General features: G+C 50.4%; 1 protein-coding gene across 6 annotated transcripts in view; it reads left to right on the top strand.

The window, feature by feature from the left end:
• MYO1H (myosin IH) overlaps positions 1-17385 on the top strand; it is a 29085-nt gene that overhangs the window by 5739 nt on the left and 5961 nt on the right. For 4 of the 6 annotated variants that reach the window (XM_032127532.1, XM_032127533.1, XM_032127536.1 and 1 more), the window contains exons 2-23: positions 5181-5339; positions 5957-6072; positions 6393-6591; positions 7032-7112; positions 7537-7716; positions 8071-8169; positions 8765-8878; positions 9181-9252; positions 9942-10061; positions 10370-10437; positions 10784-10889; positions 11394-11474; positions 11776-11867; positions 13199-13293; positions 13495-13541; positions 13725-13805; positions 14445-14550; positions 14801-14918; positions 15172-15285; positions 15608-15684; positions 16187-16255; positions 16803-16887. In XM_032127532.1, the coding sequence (XP_031983423.1) occupies positions 5181-5339; positions 5957-6072; positions 6393-6591; positions 7032-7112; positions 7537-7716; positions 8071-8169; positions 8765-8878; positions 9181-9252; positions 9942-10061; positions 10370-10437; positions 10784-10889; positions 11394-11474; positions 11776-11867; positions 13199-13293; positions 13495-13541; positions 13725-13805; positions 14445-14550; positions 14801-14918; positions 15172-15285; positions 15608-15684; positions 16187-16255; positions 16803-16887 (2279 nt within the window). Of the gene's footprint in view, positions 1-3717; positions 4172-5180; positions 5340-5956; positions 6073-6392; positions 6592-7031; positions 7113-7536; positions 7717-8070; positions 8170-8764; positions 8879-9180; positions 9253-9941; positions 10062-10369; positions 10438-10783; positions 10890-11393; positions 11475-11775; positions 11868-13198; positions 13294-13494; positions 13542-13724; positions 13806-14444; positions 14551-14800; positions 14919-15171; positions 15286-15607; positions 15685-16186; positions 16256-16802; positions 16888-17385 lie in introns of all 6 variants that reach the window. The other 2 variants (XR_004243607.1, XM_032127531.1) reach the window with 1 other exon arrangement.

Genomic DNA, 17385 nt, shown 5'->3' with positions numbered 1-17385 from the left:
CACTGGAGTCCTGACCTCGAGGTCACTGCGGTAGGAAGATCCAGGACTGCCGGGATGTGTCCGTGCTCCCCCGCTGACCCTGCCAAGTGCCTCTGGCAGAACATCTTCCTTTTCCATTCTCCGTGGTCACGGCCCCTTGGGCCAATTCCTCCAGAGAGCCGAGGGTGGAGCAGAGCCCGAGGGGTTCCTTGTTGCGATCCCTGCAGTCCAGGACTCTTAATGAGCGAATTCCTGGAGCACACGAGGGGAGCAGGATGGGTCAGGGAGCTGCTGACTCTCGCAGTAAACGAGTATTTCCAAAACAGAGCTCCCACGTTCCTGAGGGAATGTGTGTTAACAGCGCTGCTCCGAGCTCAGCTGTGCTGGGCAAGCCTGACACTCTCTATTAAATCTCGTGTCTGTTTTTTATCTCTTTTGTACCACATGATTCCAGGGATGTTCACTTACTGCACCTTCCCGTGGCACCACTTTTATTTGCTTTTATCTCAGGGGTGTAACTCAAGAGAACAGGCTAAATAAAAAAGTTTGGTGTCACAGAAATTCCCATGATGGCTGGAGCTGTGTCAGGGCAGGGTTAGGTTGGATCTCAGGAAAAGGTTCTCCCCCAGAGGGTGCTGGGCACTGCCCAGGCTCCCCAGGGAATGGGCACGGCCCCGAGGCTGCCAGAGCTCCAGGAGCGTTGGGACAGCGCTGCCAGGGATGCCCAGGGTGGGGTTGTTGGGGTGTCTGGGCAGGGCCAGGGGTTGGATGAGGATCCTGTGGGTCCCTTCCAGCTCAGGATATTCCATGATTTTGTGATGCCAGGTGGAGACAGAGCTGAACATACAGGCCCAACTGGGCTTTAGGACTCCTGTGCCCAGCCTTAGATAAGGCTTGAAGTTTTGAGGGGGTTGGGAAGGAGAAGTTTTTCGCAGAGATCAGAACACAAAGGTGCTCTGGGTGGGAAGAATTAACTTTCTTTTTTCTTTCTAAACCCTGATGCTGTTGGGAAACAGAGGGGTGTAAACAACCTGCCTGTTAAACAGGTGCTTTTCCCACTTCTCTGTGAAAATGTGCCTTACTGAGGGTTTTTTCATTTTAAGTTTTGAAAGGTTTTGTTCATCGTGAGTATTTGTTAGCTGAGGATAAGTCAGAAATGCCTTTGCCTGGCTCGTGCTCTGAGGCACAAGGGAAGAGACCCAATTCCTGAATGCTGCTGGAAGACCGAAATATCCTGTGGCACAGGAAGGGCTCTTCCATTTCTGGAGAACGTGATCCTGCCACAAGTCCCTTTAGGAGCTCGTCATCCAGTGAGGTGGGACTTGGCTGGGAAGCTCCTTGAATACAGAGCTCTGAATTCATGGAAGCATCACCTGGAGGATGGAGAGGTCACTTGCTCGTGGATTGCTGATTTCCCAAATGGACGGGGTTTATCCTGCTGGAAACCGGGGAAATCTCTGTTGTTGTTGCCTTTGGCAGCTGGGCAGAGGCAGGAAGAGCTGGGAATGGATGTCCAGCAGGAAAATCATTTCCGAGGGGAGAAAACTGCCTGTTGAAAATGAAAAAAAGAAGGAAAATCCACGGAAACTGCGACTTAAACTAGGTTTTGCAGTGACCTCTAGTGGGAACCAAGCCGGGAGCTGTGGGAAGGGGTTGAGGAGCCCGGCCAGGAGCGATGGGATGTATTTTGTGCCCGGATTTGCCCAAATTGCCCATCAGGAAGGTCAGAGCCCATCGGTTCATCCTCAGAGCCAGCCGTGGGTGTTTTGGTGAGAGGCAGAACCTCCTCGAGCTGCTGTCGGCAGCCCCCGGGGCTCGGGTGCTGACAGGTCTTGGATAATTCATTAAAGCAGGAGGATGGCGCATCCCTGCCCAAGGAGGGAGCAGCAAAGAGCCCAACACATGATCCAGGGTGCCCGTGGGCCTCAACTCCAGCCCCTGGAATTCTCTGTGGAAGCAGCACGGGCTGGACAAGGAGGTGAGGGGAGGGTGCAGGTAAAGCAGGACTCAGGTGTGACATAAAACCACCTCGGAACTTGCAGGGCGGTGGAAGGGAAATCCGGCAGCTCCGGCATGGTGTGGGAGTGTGGAGGATCCTTGAGGAAATTTTCTGCTGGTGTGGGTGGAATTGGTGGCCCAAATAAACCCGGGTCTGCTGGGTTTGCACCTTTTGGTGCAGTTTCCTGCGTGGGTGGGGAGCTACGAGGCTTTCAAAGGTCCACGGGGTGAGCTCGTGCCCACCTGAGGCTCTCACCTGCATGGTTTGGGCTTTTCCGGAGCTTCCAATATACCTGTGGCCTCATAAGTAATTCTCCTTCTCCCTGTACCTTCATCTCTTCTGTTCTGTGACATTAAACCAAAGAAACATCAATGGAGCATCAACTGAGAAATGAACTTTTGATCCTCTGGCGAAGAGAAGTAATCATTTTGCAAAGTTTCATTCTTCCTAATTTATAAGGTCGTTTTCTTGCCAGATCTTGCTTCAAACTTGTACAAACTTTGTCAAAGAAATTGGCCTGTTCTGTCTGACCCTTTCTCAGGAGCTGCAGAGCTCAGGAATTTGTGCTGTGATCCCACAGGGCTCCTTACAGTTTCCCTGTTGACAGACAAATCCCTGTGGGAAAAGCAAAACCCTTCATTGTAGTGAGGGAGAGGTTTTCTGATAGAGCTCGTGCGTTTAGGCAAGAAAGAAATCTCCTGACTCCTGAGTGATGAGGAAAGGAAAATAATCCTTTACAAGAGCAGTGTCTTGCTGGGATCACGTGCCCTGATGAGTCCCGGGGCATCTCTCATTCAGGGAAGCACAAAACTTGCAGTGAACTTCCAGAAATGGGTGGGGACAGGGCAGTAAAGGAGGCTGGGATCGTAAAATTATCAGCACCAGCAAAATACTGAGAAAATCTGGGCACGAAATTGCTCAGAAAAGAGTTCAGGAGTTTTGTCTGGTGGCATTTACCCATTAACATACACGGGAAAGAAGTGGGTTAAGGAAACCTGAGCAGCTGGATGCCCAGGGGGAGTCAGGCTGATCCTTTCCTGCTTCCCAGCTGGGAGAGAAGGGAAAAGTATCTTGTCCTGAGAGCTCTGTCAGAAGCAAAATCCTATCATTATTATTATTATTATTATTATTATTCTCTTTTCTCTCTCCCCCTTCCATATTCCTCCCTGCTGTGGCAGTGGGGTCTGTCCAGGTGTTGGTTTGAGAAACAAAAATCATCCTTTATTCTTTATTTTGTCTTCCAAACCGATGGAGCCTGAGCTAAGGACAGGCACAGCAAATGGATAAGAGCGGTCACGTGCAGAGGAGGGGGAAAAAAGGATATTAATATTAAAAGAAAAAGTGTAGGGAACTTTCTGACAGAAAAGTGGTCACAGTCAGGTCATGCCCCAGCTAAGGAAAAATGAGGAATTCTGTGTCCTGCGAGCCCTGAGGCTGGGGACAGTCAGCAAAGCAAAAATGTAATTCCTTGTGGGTGAAGTGAGTGCAGGGCTGATTTATTTCTTTTTTATTTAAAGAACTGCTTTCAGGGGATCTTTCTCTCTGGAGTGTTGTGGTCATGTTGCTGCTGAACATAAATCTCAAAACTCAGCTCACTCTCAAAGAGACAAACGTAAAGAGCAGGCTGGACTAAAATGAGAATAACATTAAAATTCCTGTTTAAGAGCTGATTTTTCTGAGCTTGCCTCGGTCACAAAGGAGATTGTATGGCTGGGTCCTTTGCTCTTCATTTTATGCAGCTCTGCTCCCAAATCCACCGAGCCCCAGTGTCCACCAGTGCCTGCAGGCTCATCCCAAAAACCTCCCTCCAGAGTCAGGCTTTGCCAGAGCTCAGCAGGAACGTTCTACTTTGTGCCTATTTCCAGTTTGCGAAGCTTCTGCTTTAGAAAAATCAAAATGAAGTTAAGAAAGGGGGCAGAACCTGACGTGGCCCTGCACAAACTGCGCATCGCCGTCCTGTTAGTGCTCGTTGAAAATCTTACACACAACCACAACGTCCCCTTGAGCAGTGGAGCAGCAAAATGGGACAAGCCAATGTCCCCAAGGGCAGCAGGAGAACAGCAAAGGTGCTGGGCTGGTGATCACAGCCTGGAGCCTCCGGAGCTGCTCCGGCAGCTCAGCCACGTTTGCTCCCCTAATTATCCAAGCTTGGAACCCTCCAAGGGAGCTCACTCCAAGGGAATTTACTCCAAGGTAAGCTGCTCCAACTGTACTGAATTCATTTCTCTGGTTTATGCCTTAGGGTAGGAATTTGTCTCCGAACTGGGTGATCCTGGTGTCTGTAAGATCGAGCCAAAGGGAAACCCCGAAAAGCCAACTTTAGCACAATATTACCGTAGAATGTGTGTGATGTAGACAAATCCGTGTGGAATATGCAGGCAAAAAATGGTTTTCTATTTGCTAGCATGAAATTAGCAGCTTGGTTTAATGAAATAAAAAGCACAGGGGATTCTTATAGCCTGGGAATCGAGCTTGGCACTCAGCAGTGAGAATATCCCAGATGAAGTCAATTTGCACCATAAAGAAACAGAAGTGGAGGGTGCAAGAGGATTCTGTTTTGTCAGGGACACCCTTTTTTGCATCTCGCAGCCTCTGGAGAAGGATGGGGGATGCTGGGCAGGGTTTAACCATCCCCAAGTCGCTCTCTGATCAGTCTTATCAGCAGTGGCCATGGCTCTCGCTGGCGTGTGGGGACATCTGCTGCCAGCCCTGAAAGCTGACTTGGAGTTGCTGCTGGGAAGCGCTGGGAATAACATTCTTGTGCAGAGTGGTGCTGTGGGATGAATCTTTCTTGCCTCCAAGTCAAGCCCCTTGCAGCCTTTCCCAGAGATTCTCCATTTTCATGCTCAGATCTGTATAAAGGGGAAAAACAAAGGATTTGTCTGGTGCCTTCCACTCTTTATTCCAACTTTGTGCTTGCAAAAGTTCTGTCTAAACTGAGTTATTGAATGTCCAGGTCCCAGCTTCGTCTCCAAGGCTGGATTTGTCTCAGCTCTTCTGGAAACCAGGATCTTCCTCCCTGCTTACAGCAGCGAGTCTGGGACGTCTGGACTGTGAAGAGCTTGGATGGTGTGGAATTGCCATCCTTGGACAAGCTGCAATAATGATCTCCTGGCATTACCTGTGCAAGGCTGATTTGTCCCCGGGGAAGGGCCCTCTCTGCCCCCTCCTCACCCTGTACCCCACAACCTTTGTGTTGTAGAAGGAAGACGTGGACGAGAACGGCGACGCCAACATGGAAGGGGCTCTGATAGCCCGGGACAAGGTCGGGGTGCAGGATTTTGTCCTTCTGGATTCCCACACCAGCGAGGCTGCTTTCCTCAACAACCTTCGGAAGCGCTACCAGGAGAACCTCATCTATGTAAGTGCTGCTGCTGCCGGGGTTTTGTGGCTGCTGGAATGTCCCTGAGGAGGCCTCGCTGGTCAGGGCCAGGAGGAAGAGCTGAGTATCCTGTGTGTATCTAACAACAAGGTGTTGGTAGTACCCAGCAGAGCGATCACCCAGGAGGAATTTATCTAATTTAGCTAACTAAAATAATAATTAAATAAGTCTCAGCTTGCTCGAGGCTGCCTTGCAAAGGATGGGCAGTAAATAGGAAGGGAATGGGAAAGGGAACACTGTGACTGAATGAAGGCAGGACAAGGTTTGCCTGGGAAGGGCTGAGGATTTTATTGTGTGTTGTGTTAACTTCAGTAAGAAAAGGGTCCTGGAAAGCACCAAGTGATCCCAAATTCTTGCATTTCAATTGTCGGGCTCTGAGCTTGCTCTCATGGTTCAGCTTTACTCATAACCAGGAGGATTTTGGAAGAAGTTTGATATTGGTTTGGGAGGAGTTTTGGTCGCTTGCTTTGGTTCTCTCATAACAAGCTCTGTGCCATCTTTGTCATTTGTTTGTGGATAATGTCCTGAAGTCCTTGGCTCCTCCTTTGGGATTTTGGGGTGGAGCAGGTGTCCCAGCAGACTCTCTCTCCCTGCAGACCTACATTGGTTCTCTCCTCGTGTCTGTGAACCCCTACCAGGAGCTGGACATTTACACAGTGACTCAGATGCAGCTTTATCGGGGCGTGAACTTCTTCGAGCTGCCCCCACACCTGTGAGTGTTCCCACGGGATCTCCGTGGGTATTGCTGATTTGGGATTTCCCTCTAAGGCTGTCCTGCCACCACGGGAGGTGTCTGCAGTCACTAGGCCTGGATTTTACTGTCAGGCTTTGAGTCAGGCTCAAGTTTTGAGCCCAGCTTTCCCAGTGGTTGTCCCTGGGAAATGAGGTGCTCTCTAAGATCCTTTCCAATCCATTCCAGGACACTTGTAAAGTCAAGCCAGGAGTAAAATCCCCTGGAAACTTTCCTATTCCTCCTCCTGTGCCATTCCTAATGGATGTTTCTCCTCCGAATTCCTCCTGTGCCCATCCCAGCTATGCCATAGCTGACAATGCCTACAGGGTGATGTGCAATGAATACAACAACCACTTCATCCTCATCTCTGGGGAGAGTGGGGCTGGCAAGACAGAGGCATCCAAGAAGATCCTGCAGTACTATGCAGTGACCTGTCCCACCACGGAGCAGCTGCAGACTGTCCGGGACCGGCTGCTGCTCTCCAACCCTGTCCTCGAGGTGAGAAACTAAAGGAAGGCCCAAAATGCAGAGGTTGTTGGGCCTCACTGCTCGAGGATTCCCTGCAAATCTGCAGTCCTGGGCAGGAATGGCCAATATTGGTGCAGCCTCTGAAAGAATATTTGGGATTTAATATCATTTAATATTTGAAAATTTAAATTTGGGGGCTCGATTTGAGGATGGCTGAAAGAAATACAAGAAAATGCAAGAAAACTGCACCGTGCAGCAGTTCCTTGGGGCCTCATAGGTTAGATAAGAAAAAGCAATAATTGGTTTAGCTGAATTCCACTTTAAAGCTATGGAAATGCATTAGTTTGTATTTCTTTAATCCCAGTAAATTCAGTGGGATTCAGCTGAAGCAGCAAATCTTGGCTACTGCAACTGGGTGCGAGGCTCTCAGTGAGGTGAGAAGTGATTTTTCCCTCTCTGTTCATCCCCAGGCTTTTGGGAACGCGAAAACCCTGCGCAACGACAACTCCAGCAGGTTTGGGAAGTACATGGATATCCAGTTTGATTTTAAGGTGAGAACAGACCCAGTGGAGCGCTGGGAAAAGGAGCTGAGTCTGAGAAACCTCCTGGACACCAAGCGGGCAGCCCAGGATTTATTAATTCTTACATTGCACATTTCTGACCCTGTTTTTACAGACCTCGCATTTTGCAGGTGAGGTCACTGGTTATCCATCCTGGAAGCTTCCAGCACTGCTGGCAGTCCTGGCAGTGCTCCATGGAAAGCTGATTGAGAGTTTTAAAGCTCAAGTTACTTTTACAGGACAGCAAATCCTTGTACTGTTGCTTTGCTGGACACTCTTAAACAAAAGGTGGCAGATAAATGGCAGCAGAATTGGGTTTTTCCTGAGCCCGTTCCTCATTCCTGGGAGTAAAGAAGCAGCAGCCACCGGGATTGTTGGTGTTTTTGGTGTTGATCTGCCTGCTTTGCTCTGCCAGGGAGCTCCAGTGGGAGGGCACATCCTCAGCTACCTGATAGAGAAATCCCGAGTTGTCCACCAAAACCATGGAGAGAGGAATTTCCATATTTTCTACCAGCTGCTGGAGGGTGGAGACAAGGATCTGCTCTGCTGGCTCGGGCTGGAGCGCAACCCCCAGAAGTACACGTACCTCATCCAGGTCAGTGGGAGCTGGAACGGCTCCGTGCCTCCCATCAGGAATTTGGGATGGAAAATGCAGCTTGGGCAGAAGATATTCTTACCCTAAAAACAAAGGATGGCTGGAAGATCAAGCTCTGCACAACTTCAGCCAGTTTATGGTGACGCTCTCCACACTCCGGGCTTTGATTTGTTTGAGGTTTCCGGTATAAATGGAAAGATTTGATCAAAGGAGCCACATTCAGGATTAATAGCAGTGAAAAACTTGCTGAGGGAACTGGAAATGAAAGCAGTGTGCCCAGAAGTATCTGTGTCTGCTGCTAATAAAGTTCATTACCAATTAATTGTATTAATTCATCTTTCTTTTACTGCCTAGGGTCGATGTGCCAAAGTGTTTTCTATCAATGACAAGAATGACTGGAAAATAGTCCGGAAAGCTTTTTCCATCATTGACTTCACTGAAAAAGATATCGAGGTACTGCTTGTTCAAAGGGACTGAACAAATTTCAGAGAGGAGGGCTCTGCTCTTTGCCTGAGGTGATGGAAGCAGCCGTGCCTGCAAGAGGGGCTAAGGGTGGAACACACTTAGGGTGGTCAGGACCTGAAGGGGCCGACAAGAAACGTGGAGAGGGACTTGGACAAGGGGCAGGACAAAGGGGAATGGCTTCCCACTGCCAGAGAGTAGGTTTGGATTAGATATTGGGAAGAAATTGGGTCCCTGGCAGGGGTTGCCCAGAGAAACTGTGGCTGCCTCATCCCTGGAAGTGTCCAAGGCTGGGCTGGACAGGGCTTGGAGCAGCCTGGGCTGGTGGAAGGTGTCCCTGCCCTGGCAGGAGGTGGAACAGGATGATCTCCAAGTTCCTTTCTACCCCAAACCATTCTGGGATTCCATGATGCTGTGGGATTGAGGGAGTGGGTGGCGAAGAGCACGATGCTGGTGGTGGTACCGGGTTCTCTGATTCACCTCCTTCAGCCCGGCCAAAATTCTGTTAATTAATGATAGGAAAGATCAGCACCACCCCACAGGGCTGTGGGAATCCGTTTTCTAATGGAATATCTCCCATTATCAGCATCTCTTTGGAATCGTTGCCAGTGTCCTGCACCTCGGGAACATCCAGTTTGAGGAGGACAGCAATGGCCACGCCATCATCCGTGACGGGACACAGATCAAGTGGATTTCCAAGGTGCCTCTGCCCAGATGGGCTCAGAATTCCCTGTGCTGGGAGGAAAACCTTATCCTCGCTGTGATTTTCTTATAGGGACAAAACAGTTATTCCCAAAAGCACCGGGATAACTCAAAAAATACCCAGCTCTTGTTGTAAACCTTCTTGAGCCTTCTCCCTGAAACCTCCTTATTTCCTCTTGCTCTGAGATGAGGGTGATTGGGAAGGGGGCTGGGGGTTGTGCCCTGCTGATCCCACAGTGCTGCTTATTTAAACAGGGACCTGTGGCTGTGCTCTGAGTGCAGATGTTTCTCTCCTTGCAGCTCCTGGGTGCTCACCTGTCCATCCTGCAGGAAGCTCTCACCCACAGGAAGATCGAAGCCAGATCCGAGGAGGTACCGGGGGGTTCTGTGTAGTCCCAGATTAATCTGGGAAACCCCAAGGTGGGGGGTGGATGAGGAGCCAGTTCTCAGTGTAAACCAGATCCCTCTGGCTGTGCCTCTCCTCCTCCGCATCCCCTTCTTCCAGCCTGAGACATGAAACTAAAATATATTGGAATTTGATTCCTGAACAAGGCAGGAACTGTTAAAAAGCTGGATCAGGGACTTGTATTTGAGCCAAACGATTTCCCCTTGCCCAGTCCACGGTGCTTCCTGGGAAACTGGGCTGCACAAACAGAAGAAAACACTGGGAAAATTTGCTCTTTGGACATTTTGTGTTTTCATTTTAATAATATAAAACTGAAATGCTATCAGAATATTTCCCCACTTCATCTAAATGAATACCCACCAAAATGCAGTTCCCCAAACCTACTGGCAGGTGGGGATACACCAGAGTGAAGTGAAGAAACACTGATGGAAAACGAAGCTGTGGGTAGAATCAAGGAATTCCGGAGTCTTTTGTGTTGGAAAGGACCTTAAAGATGATCCTGTTCCAACCCCTTGCAGGAATAGCTGCAGTCCAGGGGTGCTGTGGTGTAGGACAATGTGGCTGCTTCTCCAAGCCACAGACGTGACCTGGCTGTGCAGAAGTTTGCTCTGATGCCCTGCGGTGTTTATCCTCTCTGGGATATCTTTATTTCCAGGTGCTCAGCCCTCTGAACGTGGATCTGGCATTCTACGCCCGGGATGCCGTAGCAAAGGCAATTTATGGAAGGACTTTCACTTGGCTCGTCAACAAAATCAATGGCTCTCTTGCCAACAAGGTTGGTTTCTTGTCTGGGGTCCTCTGAGACACTGAATGCTCCTAAAATGCTGAGCAGTTTCTCCAGACAGAGGCCCCACAGCCCTCATCACCAAATATGTGGCATGTTGGATAATTGCTGCTGGGACATCTCCCAGCCCTGAGCTGGGAAACCTTCAGTTACTCTCTGTTAAAGAGTTTCAGCAGTTCATTACCTGCTTTAAAGTGGCTTCTCCACTGCCATTTCTCTCAAAGAGAAAGTTTGAAATTCGGGTGAAAGCAGCCACCTGCAGGGAAGGAGCAGTGGCAGAGCAGGGGTGTCTTTGACAGGACTCGACTCAGAAAACAGTTATTGGCCTGCTGGATATTTATGGCTTTGAAGTGCTGGACACAAACAGGTATGGGCTGTTCCTGGGATTTGGGGTGACCTGGGGGCACGGGAGGTCCTGCATGAATTTTTGAGGGTGCCCTCAGCCCAGCAGGGCAAGGTACAGGGGACTAAAACCTGGGTGCAGGAGTTTGCTGGAGCCCAGGAAAAGCTTTAGCTTGGGCTGCAGGTCTGGTTTGGGCTGTGGTGCAGCAGTGTGGGAGCAAGGGGTGGGTTTGGTCTGTGTGGGAATGGGGGTTTGATCCGTGTAAAAATGGGGAGTTTGGTCCCTGTGGGAATGGGGTTTGGTCTCTGTGGAAGAAGCAAAGCTGCCCCTGGAACACACCAAACATGCTGCTGATTTAACCTCCCTGAAGCTTTGAGCAGTTCTGCATTAATTACTGCAACGAGAAGCTGCAGCAGCTGCTGATTGAGATGACCCTGAAAGCAGAGCAGGAGGAATACGAACTGGAAGGGATTGAGGTAAATTCTGTTTCCCCCTCCCTTTTCCTTTCGAGCTGCCATTACACTGAATGCTTTTGATCATCAACGTGAAAGTCATCCTGCTTTTTTTGTTTGTTATTGCTCCCATGGGAAGCGTAGGATTTGCCAGGGGTCTCTTTCTGTAACCCTTTTGAAGTGCAATTTAGCCCAGACTTAATTGACATCATTTAAGGAAGAGGTAGGACCTTCCCCAAACCTCAGTGACAGTGTCCCTGGAGAATGAGGGACTCCAGCAGTGTAAAACATGGGAAGATGGAGAGCATTAGCGTAGAGAACAAGAGGATGGTGTGGGCTGCTGGAAGCAGAACTCTGGGGTGGGAGCATGGATCACTGTGCTGTCACCTTTTCCCGCAGTTGATCCTAATTCCCAACACTCATTTCAGCGGGATCTGAGGCTGGATCTGATTTCAGTTCCAAAGAACTTAAAAAATTGCAAAGAAAAGGTTTTTATCTAAAACTGGTCTTCCTTTTTCCCTCTTCCAGTGGGAACCAATCCCGTATTTTAACAACAAAATCATCTGTGACTTGGTTGAACAGAAGCACAAAGGAATAATCTCCATCCTGGTAAGAACAGAGCTTGTGCTAAAGTAAAATGCGGGCCTGTGCCTTGCTCTAATGGTCCTTAATCACATTTTACCCTCTAATTATGGGATGGGTCTGTGTTATCCAGAACGTAAACACAGATTCCTGTAACAAGCACCCAGAGGATGAGGCAGAGGATCCGCTTTTGGGGGGAGTTAAAGGTGGGGGATGTTCTGCTTCCCCTGCAACGGGGCTGTGGGTTTGTGGGTCAGAGTTGTACCAAATGTTATCCAAGAGGGAATATGAGCTCAGAGCAGCTCTGATCCAGTGCCTGCTGTTCCAGGATGAGGAATGTTTACGGCCTGGGGAAGCGACTGATTTGAGCTTCTTGGAAAAGCTGGAAGAGAAAGTAGGAGATCATGCCCACTTCGTGACGTATGCATTTACCCTCTGTATCTTCCCATCCCATATCCAGGGCTGGGCAGGCAACAGCCTCTGCCTTGTCCCAGAGGGAATCAAACAGCCCATCCAGATGTTGGAAAACTCCACTGGTGGATCCTGGGTACTGGGAGGTGTGAGCGGGGCCGTCTCTTCACTGGTGGGATGCTTAGCTTTGAGTCTGTCATCCCACACCAAAATTAGGGACTCCTGGGATTTGGACCAGGGTTTTAGCCCATGAAGGCTAAATGGCTTTGGCCACAGCTGGCTTTGGCCCCCATGGACTCCAGGGAAAGCTGAAGATGTTGTGACAAGGAGCCAAATGCCTGAGGCTGAGGGGGGATATGTAAATATTTACACCCATCTTGTTCTGTGTGAGCTTGGAGTACAAAGAGGAGAGAAAATGCTCCTCTCCCCCAGCTGAGTGACATTTTGGTTCATACTCCATTTGGAGGGGTTTTGGATCCCATTTTGGTGGCAGCTGAGCACATTGGCGCCGGGCTGTGCTGGCACTTCCCTGCAGAAGCTGCTGAAGGGCTGTGACAAGTCATCAATTGAGAGTCACAGTGCTGAGCTGTCACTGTTCCTGCAGCTCTGAACTCCACCACAGCCAAGTGGAAAATTTGTAGCCAACTTCCTTGTCACCACAATGTGCCTTAATGCTGTTCTGCCTGATTAAAAGCTTTAAATAGAAGTGCTGGAGCTCCTTCCACAGGATCTGCTCTTGGAAGGAGCTTTGATACACGAACGTGCTGTTGTGACACTCGGCTCTGCTGTTTGTGACTGCTTACAAAGCTGAAACTTCAACTGTGAAGTTGCTCTTTTTTTCTTGTTTGGTTTTTTTCCCATTCCCCCCCCCCCCCCCAGGAATCCTTGCTTTCCGAAATATTCCTGCTATTCTCGAACATTTGGATTCCTCCTTTGTATTTAGGTTCTTGCTCTAGGGCAAAGTATCTGAAATCCTTGCCCCCCAGGTTTGCTTTGGGGTCGAGGCAGCTGGTGGTTTTTCCCCCACATAAGCAGTAAAAATGTATTGAAATGGATGTTGTGGGAAGAACTCTTGGTATTTCTGGAATGGGTGATCACTGCTAAATGGCAGTGAGTGGATCCCAGGTATCCTGAGGAGTTTGTGGGAGCTGCCTCCCATTCTCTGCTGCCAGCAGGGAGAGATGATGGTTTGATCACGGGCCAGAACTCCCCAGCCAGAGCCACATCAATAGCACCAAACCCCCCATTTCCAGCTGTCCCCCAGCTGTGCCTCTCCCCAAGCTGAGGGAATCTCTTTGCTGCTCTTTCTCCTGGTGTTTTGTTGGATTCTCCCCCGGCAGGCGCAAGCTGGCGGATCAGAAAACGCGGAAATCCATCGACTGGGTGGATTTCCGCCTCCTCCACTACGCGGGAGAGGTCACCTACTGTGCTGTGGGTGAGTGAGAAACGGCCAGCCTGGAGCTCCTGAGCTCCTGTGGGTGATGATGACCTGATGGGAAGAGGAATTACAAAACACCTGCCCTCTGCAGGCACTGACCTGGAAGTCTTAAATGTGGCTGCAGTGAGAATTTTGAGGATGTGAATGTTCCGATTTTCTTTTTTATTTTCTTTTCATTTAATTTTTTCCCCCCCCCAGGATTTCTGGAGAAGAATAATGATCTACTGTACAGAAACCTGAAGGAGGTAAGCACAAAAATGCTATCATGCAGCAGAAGATTTATTTACTCTCTGCAGCAAATAAAAACATCATTTTTTTCTTTAGCACTGATCTTTAGGCACCTCTGTGCGTGTTCTCAGGGCTGTGCTGCTCCCAGGAGGAATAGAAGGGCTGCTCAATAGGGCAACTTTTATCTCCTCCTGTTTCAGGTGCTGTGCAACTCCAAGAACAGCATCATGAGGGATTGTTTCCTCCTGTCAGAACTGGACAACAGGAGGAGACCAGAGACTGTGAGTTCTGTCTTTTGTCTTAACTCTGAGTATCAGCTCAGCTCCCCAGGTCTTGGTTTAACCACTGATCCCTTCCTCAGTCCTGATGGCCACAAACTAAAACAACAACAAGTTCCACCTCCACCTGAGGAAGAGCTTTCCATGGAGGGTGGCAGAGCCCTGGGACAGCTGCCATGGGAGGGCCTGGAGTCATTCCAAACCCACCTGGACACGTTCCTGTGTCACCTGCCTTGGGAGGGGTTTGGACTGGGTGATCTCCAGAGGGTCCTTCCCACCCCAGCTATTATGGGATTCTGGGATTCCTGCACTTGGTGGATGTTTTTACTGCCATCCACCCCTGAGAGCTCCCTGGCAGCGGAACAGTGGTGCTGCTGAGCCAGCAGCCAGCAAAGTGACATCCCATGACACATCCCCCAAGGAGCAGGGAGCGCCGAAGGGCTGCCTGCTGTGTCCAGCTGCATGGCCAGGGCTCAAACGCTGCAGCTCAGCACTGTCCCAACTGACCACGCTCCAAAAACTCCAGGCTACCAATGCACCATCAGCTTTTGCTTCCAGGTTTCAGCTGGATGCAGGGAGTGGATTTCAATTCCTGCAGGGAAGAGTTCCAAAGCTCAGGAAGTTTTTTTGATGCTGTCTTAGGTTGCAACTCAGTTCAAAAACAGTCTGACGAGTCTGATCGAAATCCTGATGTCCAAGGAGCCCTCGTACATCCGCTGCATCAAACCCAATGAGAACAAGGAGCCTGGTAAGGCTGGGGCTGAAGACTCTGGCAGTCCAAGGAATGGACAGAGGGATTTGTTTGGAGCAGGGTGCAGCGTGTACAGGTTGTGTGTTTGTGTTTATATTTAAAAATAAACAGCTTGGTTAAGCTGGCGGCAAATTCATCCCCGTGGGTAATCGGGGATTTGATTCCTTCCCGATTTCCCCCAATGCATGGACACGTGGGTGAGCCTCCCCAGGCAGAACTGACCAGTGAAGGTGTGCTCTTGCTCCAGGGAAGTTTGATGATTTCCTGATCCGACACCAGGTGAAGTACCTGGGGCTGATGGAGCACCTGAGGGTGAGACGGGCCGGCTTTGCGTACCGGCGCAAGTACGAGCTCTTCCTGCAAAGGTGAGGGAGCTGCTTCTCCAGTGCCCAGCAAATCCTGCCCTCCTGAGGGCTCCAGAGCAAGCAAAACTCGAGTCCCAGCAGTGGGAGTTGTCAGCAGATGCTCTTCTGCTTCAGAAGTACCCTTTGCATGTTGTGTCTTGCCTGCATCATTTTGATCTGCGTTGGCATCTTCTGCCTTGAGTAAAGCAGAAGGAATTTGAGGGAGCTCCTCAAACTTTATATAATTTGTGTTGTTGTCCTGCTGATCTTTCAGGTACAAAAGTCTCTGTCCAGCTACCTGGCCACACTGGCATGGGCCAGCAGCAGAGGGTGTGGAGAGGCTCATCAAACACATTGGTTACAAGCCTGAGGAATACAAATTAGGAAGGTAAATTCCTTGCTCTGGCTACTCTGCTGCTCAGTGTTTGCTGTCCTGGATACTCTGTCCTGTCTGTGGCAGGAGCAAGGAGAGATATAAAACCCCAAATACACAAATTTCCTCATTATTTTTACCTGTTTCCATGGGAGCTTGAATCCAGCCTTGTTTTTTCCATCTGTGGGCTAGGGTTCCAGCTTCTCCTGCTTGCCTGGGCAGCCCAATGCAGCTTGGGCTTGGGTGGCATTACAGCTGTTGGGGGGGCTCTGAGCCTGCTCAGGGCAGCTGGAAGGATGGCTCACCATGGATAACCTGCTCCTGGTCTCTTTTTCAGAACCAAAATATTCATCCGTTTCCCAAAGACCCTGTTTGCCACGGAAGATGCCTTTGAGTATAGAAAGCACCTGCTGAGTAAGGCTCCTGTTCCCTTGGTCTGGGACAGAGGAGCCTGGGGATCCTTGTTCCTGGCTCTGGCTTGGATGGGGCTTGAAGCAACCTGGGATGGTGGAAGGTGTCCCACCCCATGGCAGGGGGTGGAACGGGATGGGCTTTAAGGTCTCTCCCAACCCTGGTCTGCACAGCTCTGCAGAATCCATGGAAAACTCAGTAAAGTTGCTCCAGGCTGGGGAGAAATCCCTGCTTGAGCCCTGGATAGGTGGCTCCTTTAGAACTCCTCGGTCCTATGACTGCCTGTCCAGGCCCAGATGCACCAAGTGCCTTTCCCTTGGGATTGGGATCTCTCCTGTCTCATCCTAGTCTGTACCTGCTTGAAAAACACAACTGAAGGGCACGGTACCTACAGGGTCCTGTTGGTGTTGTGGTCCCTCTGTTCCCTGTGCCATGGAGCACAGGAACTCAGTTCCCCAGTGCCCTGACCCTGCAGGTGCCAGTGATATCTCTGCCTTCTTTCCAGTTTCCAGACTCCAGGCCAAATACAAAGGATTCCTCGGGAAAAGAGCGTACCAGAAGAAGAGGAAAGCAGGTACGGGCTCTGGAATGGGGGATTCTCTTAGGGCTGGGCTTTCCACAGGAGCTGGGGCCTTGGGAGGTCCTGAATCCACGGTGCTGTGGGCAGAGGAGGTGGCAGCTGCACCCCAGAGCATTTGCAGAGGTTCCTTTAGTTCTGTTTGGATCCTCACACCACGAGCTGCTCTTGGCCTCAGCTGTGGGAGCAGCTCTGAGGAGCAGCAGCAGCTTCCGTCACTCGCGAGGGGACATTCCGGGGTACCTGGGGGTTGATCATCAGCTGCTGTGGGAGAAACCCCTCTTATCACAGCAGGCTGACATAAAGTGTAGGCTCCAAGCAGCTTTTTGGGCTGTGGGCAGGGACAGCAGGAGGCTGAGCAGGGACAAGGCCTGGCCTCGGTGCTGAGCCCCACAGCGCAGGTGGAGCTGGATCCACCACGGAGAAGAGAACCTTCCAAACGTGCTGTTCCCACCAGCTGATTTTTAGAGCTGCAAAAGAACCAGTTTTAACTTCTGCTGGGTCAGTGTGAAGGCCAAGGCCCAGGACTGATTCCCTCTTGCAGCAATCAAGCTGGAGGCCTTTTGGAGAGGAGCCCTGGCACGGAGAGCTGCCAAGAAGAGGACGTGGGCGGTGCAGACCATCAGGAAGTAACTGTCCCGACCGTATTTCCCAACCACGGAATCCTGGAATGGGTTGGGTGGGAAGGGAACTTAAAGCCCATCCAGTGCCACCCCCTGCCACGGGCAGGGACACCTTCCACTCTCCCAGGCTGCTCCAAACCCCATCCAAGCTGGCCTTGGACACTTCCAGGGATGAGGCTGCCACAGCTTCTCTGGGTAACCTCTGCCAGCGCCTCAGCACCCTCACAGGGAAGAACTTCTTCCTAATTTATCTTATGCCCCTCCACTCCTTCATCCTCCCTCTCCACTCCCCTAAACTCAGCTGCTGAAGTAGAGCTGATTCCTTCCGAATTCCAAAGCACCATGGTTTGGCCAGCAGAACTTGGCAAAAACTGTTAATATTTAGAATATTCTAAAGCTTGAGATTTCCATGGCTGACCCTCAGTGCACCTGAGCTTACACCAGTGATCCTTAGCCTGTTGTGTGTCATCCTCCCCTCCCTCCCCTCATTTCCATGGATTTCTG

This window comes from Corvus moneduloides, chromosome 18 (assembly GCF_009650955.1).
Source record: "Corvus moneduloides isolate bCorMon1 chromosome 18, bCorMon1.pri, whole genome shotgun sequence".
In the NCBI taxonomy this organism is placed as follows: Eukaryota; Metazoa; Chordata; class Aves; order Passeriformes; family Corvidae; genus Corvus; species Corvus moneduloides.
Note: the sequence above shows the minus strand (reverse complement) of the source record. Positions and strands in the feature narration are given on the sequence as shown.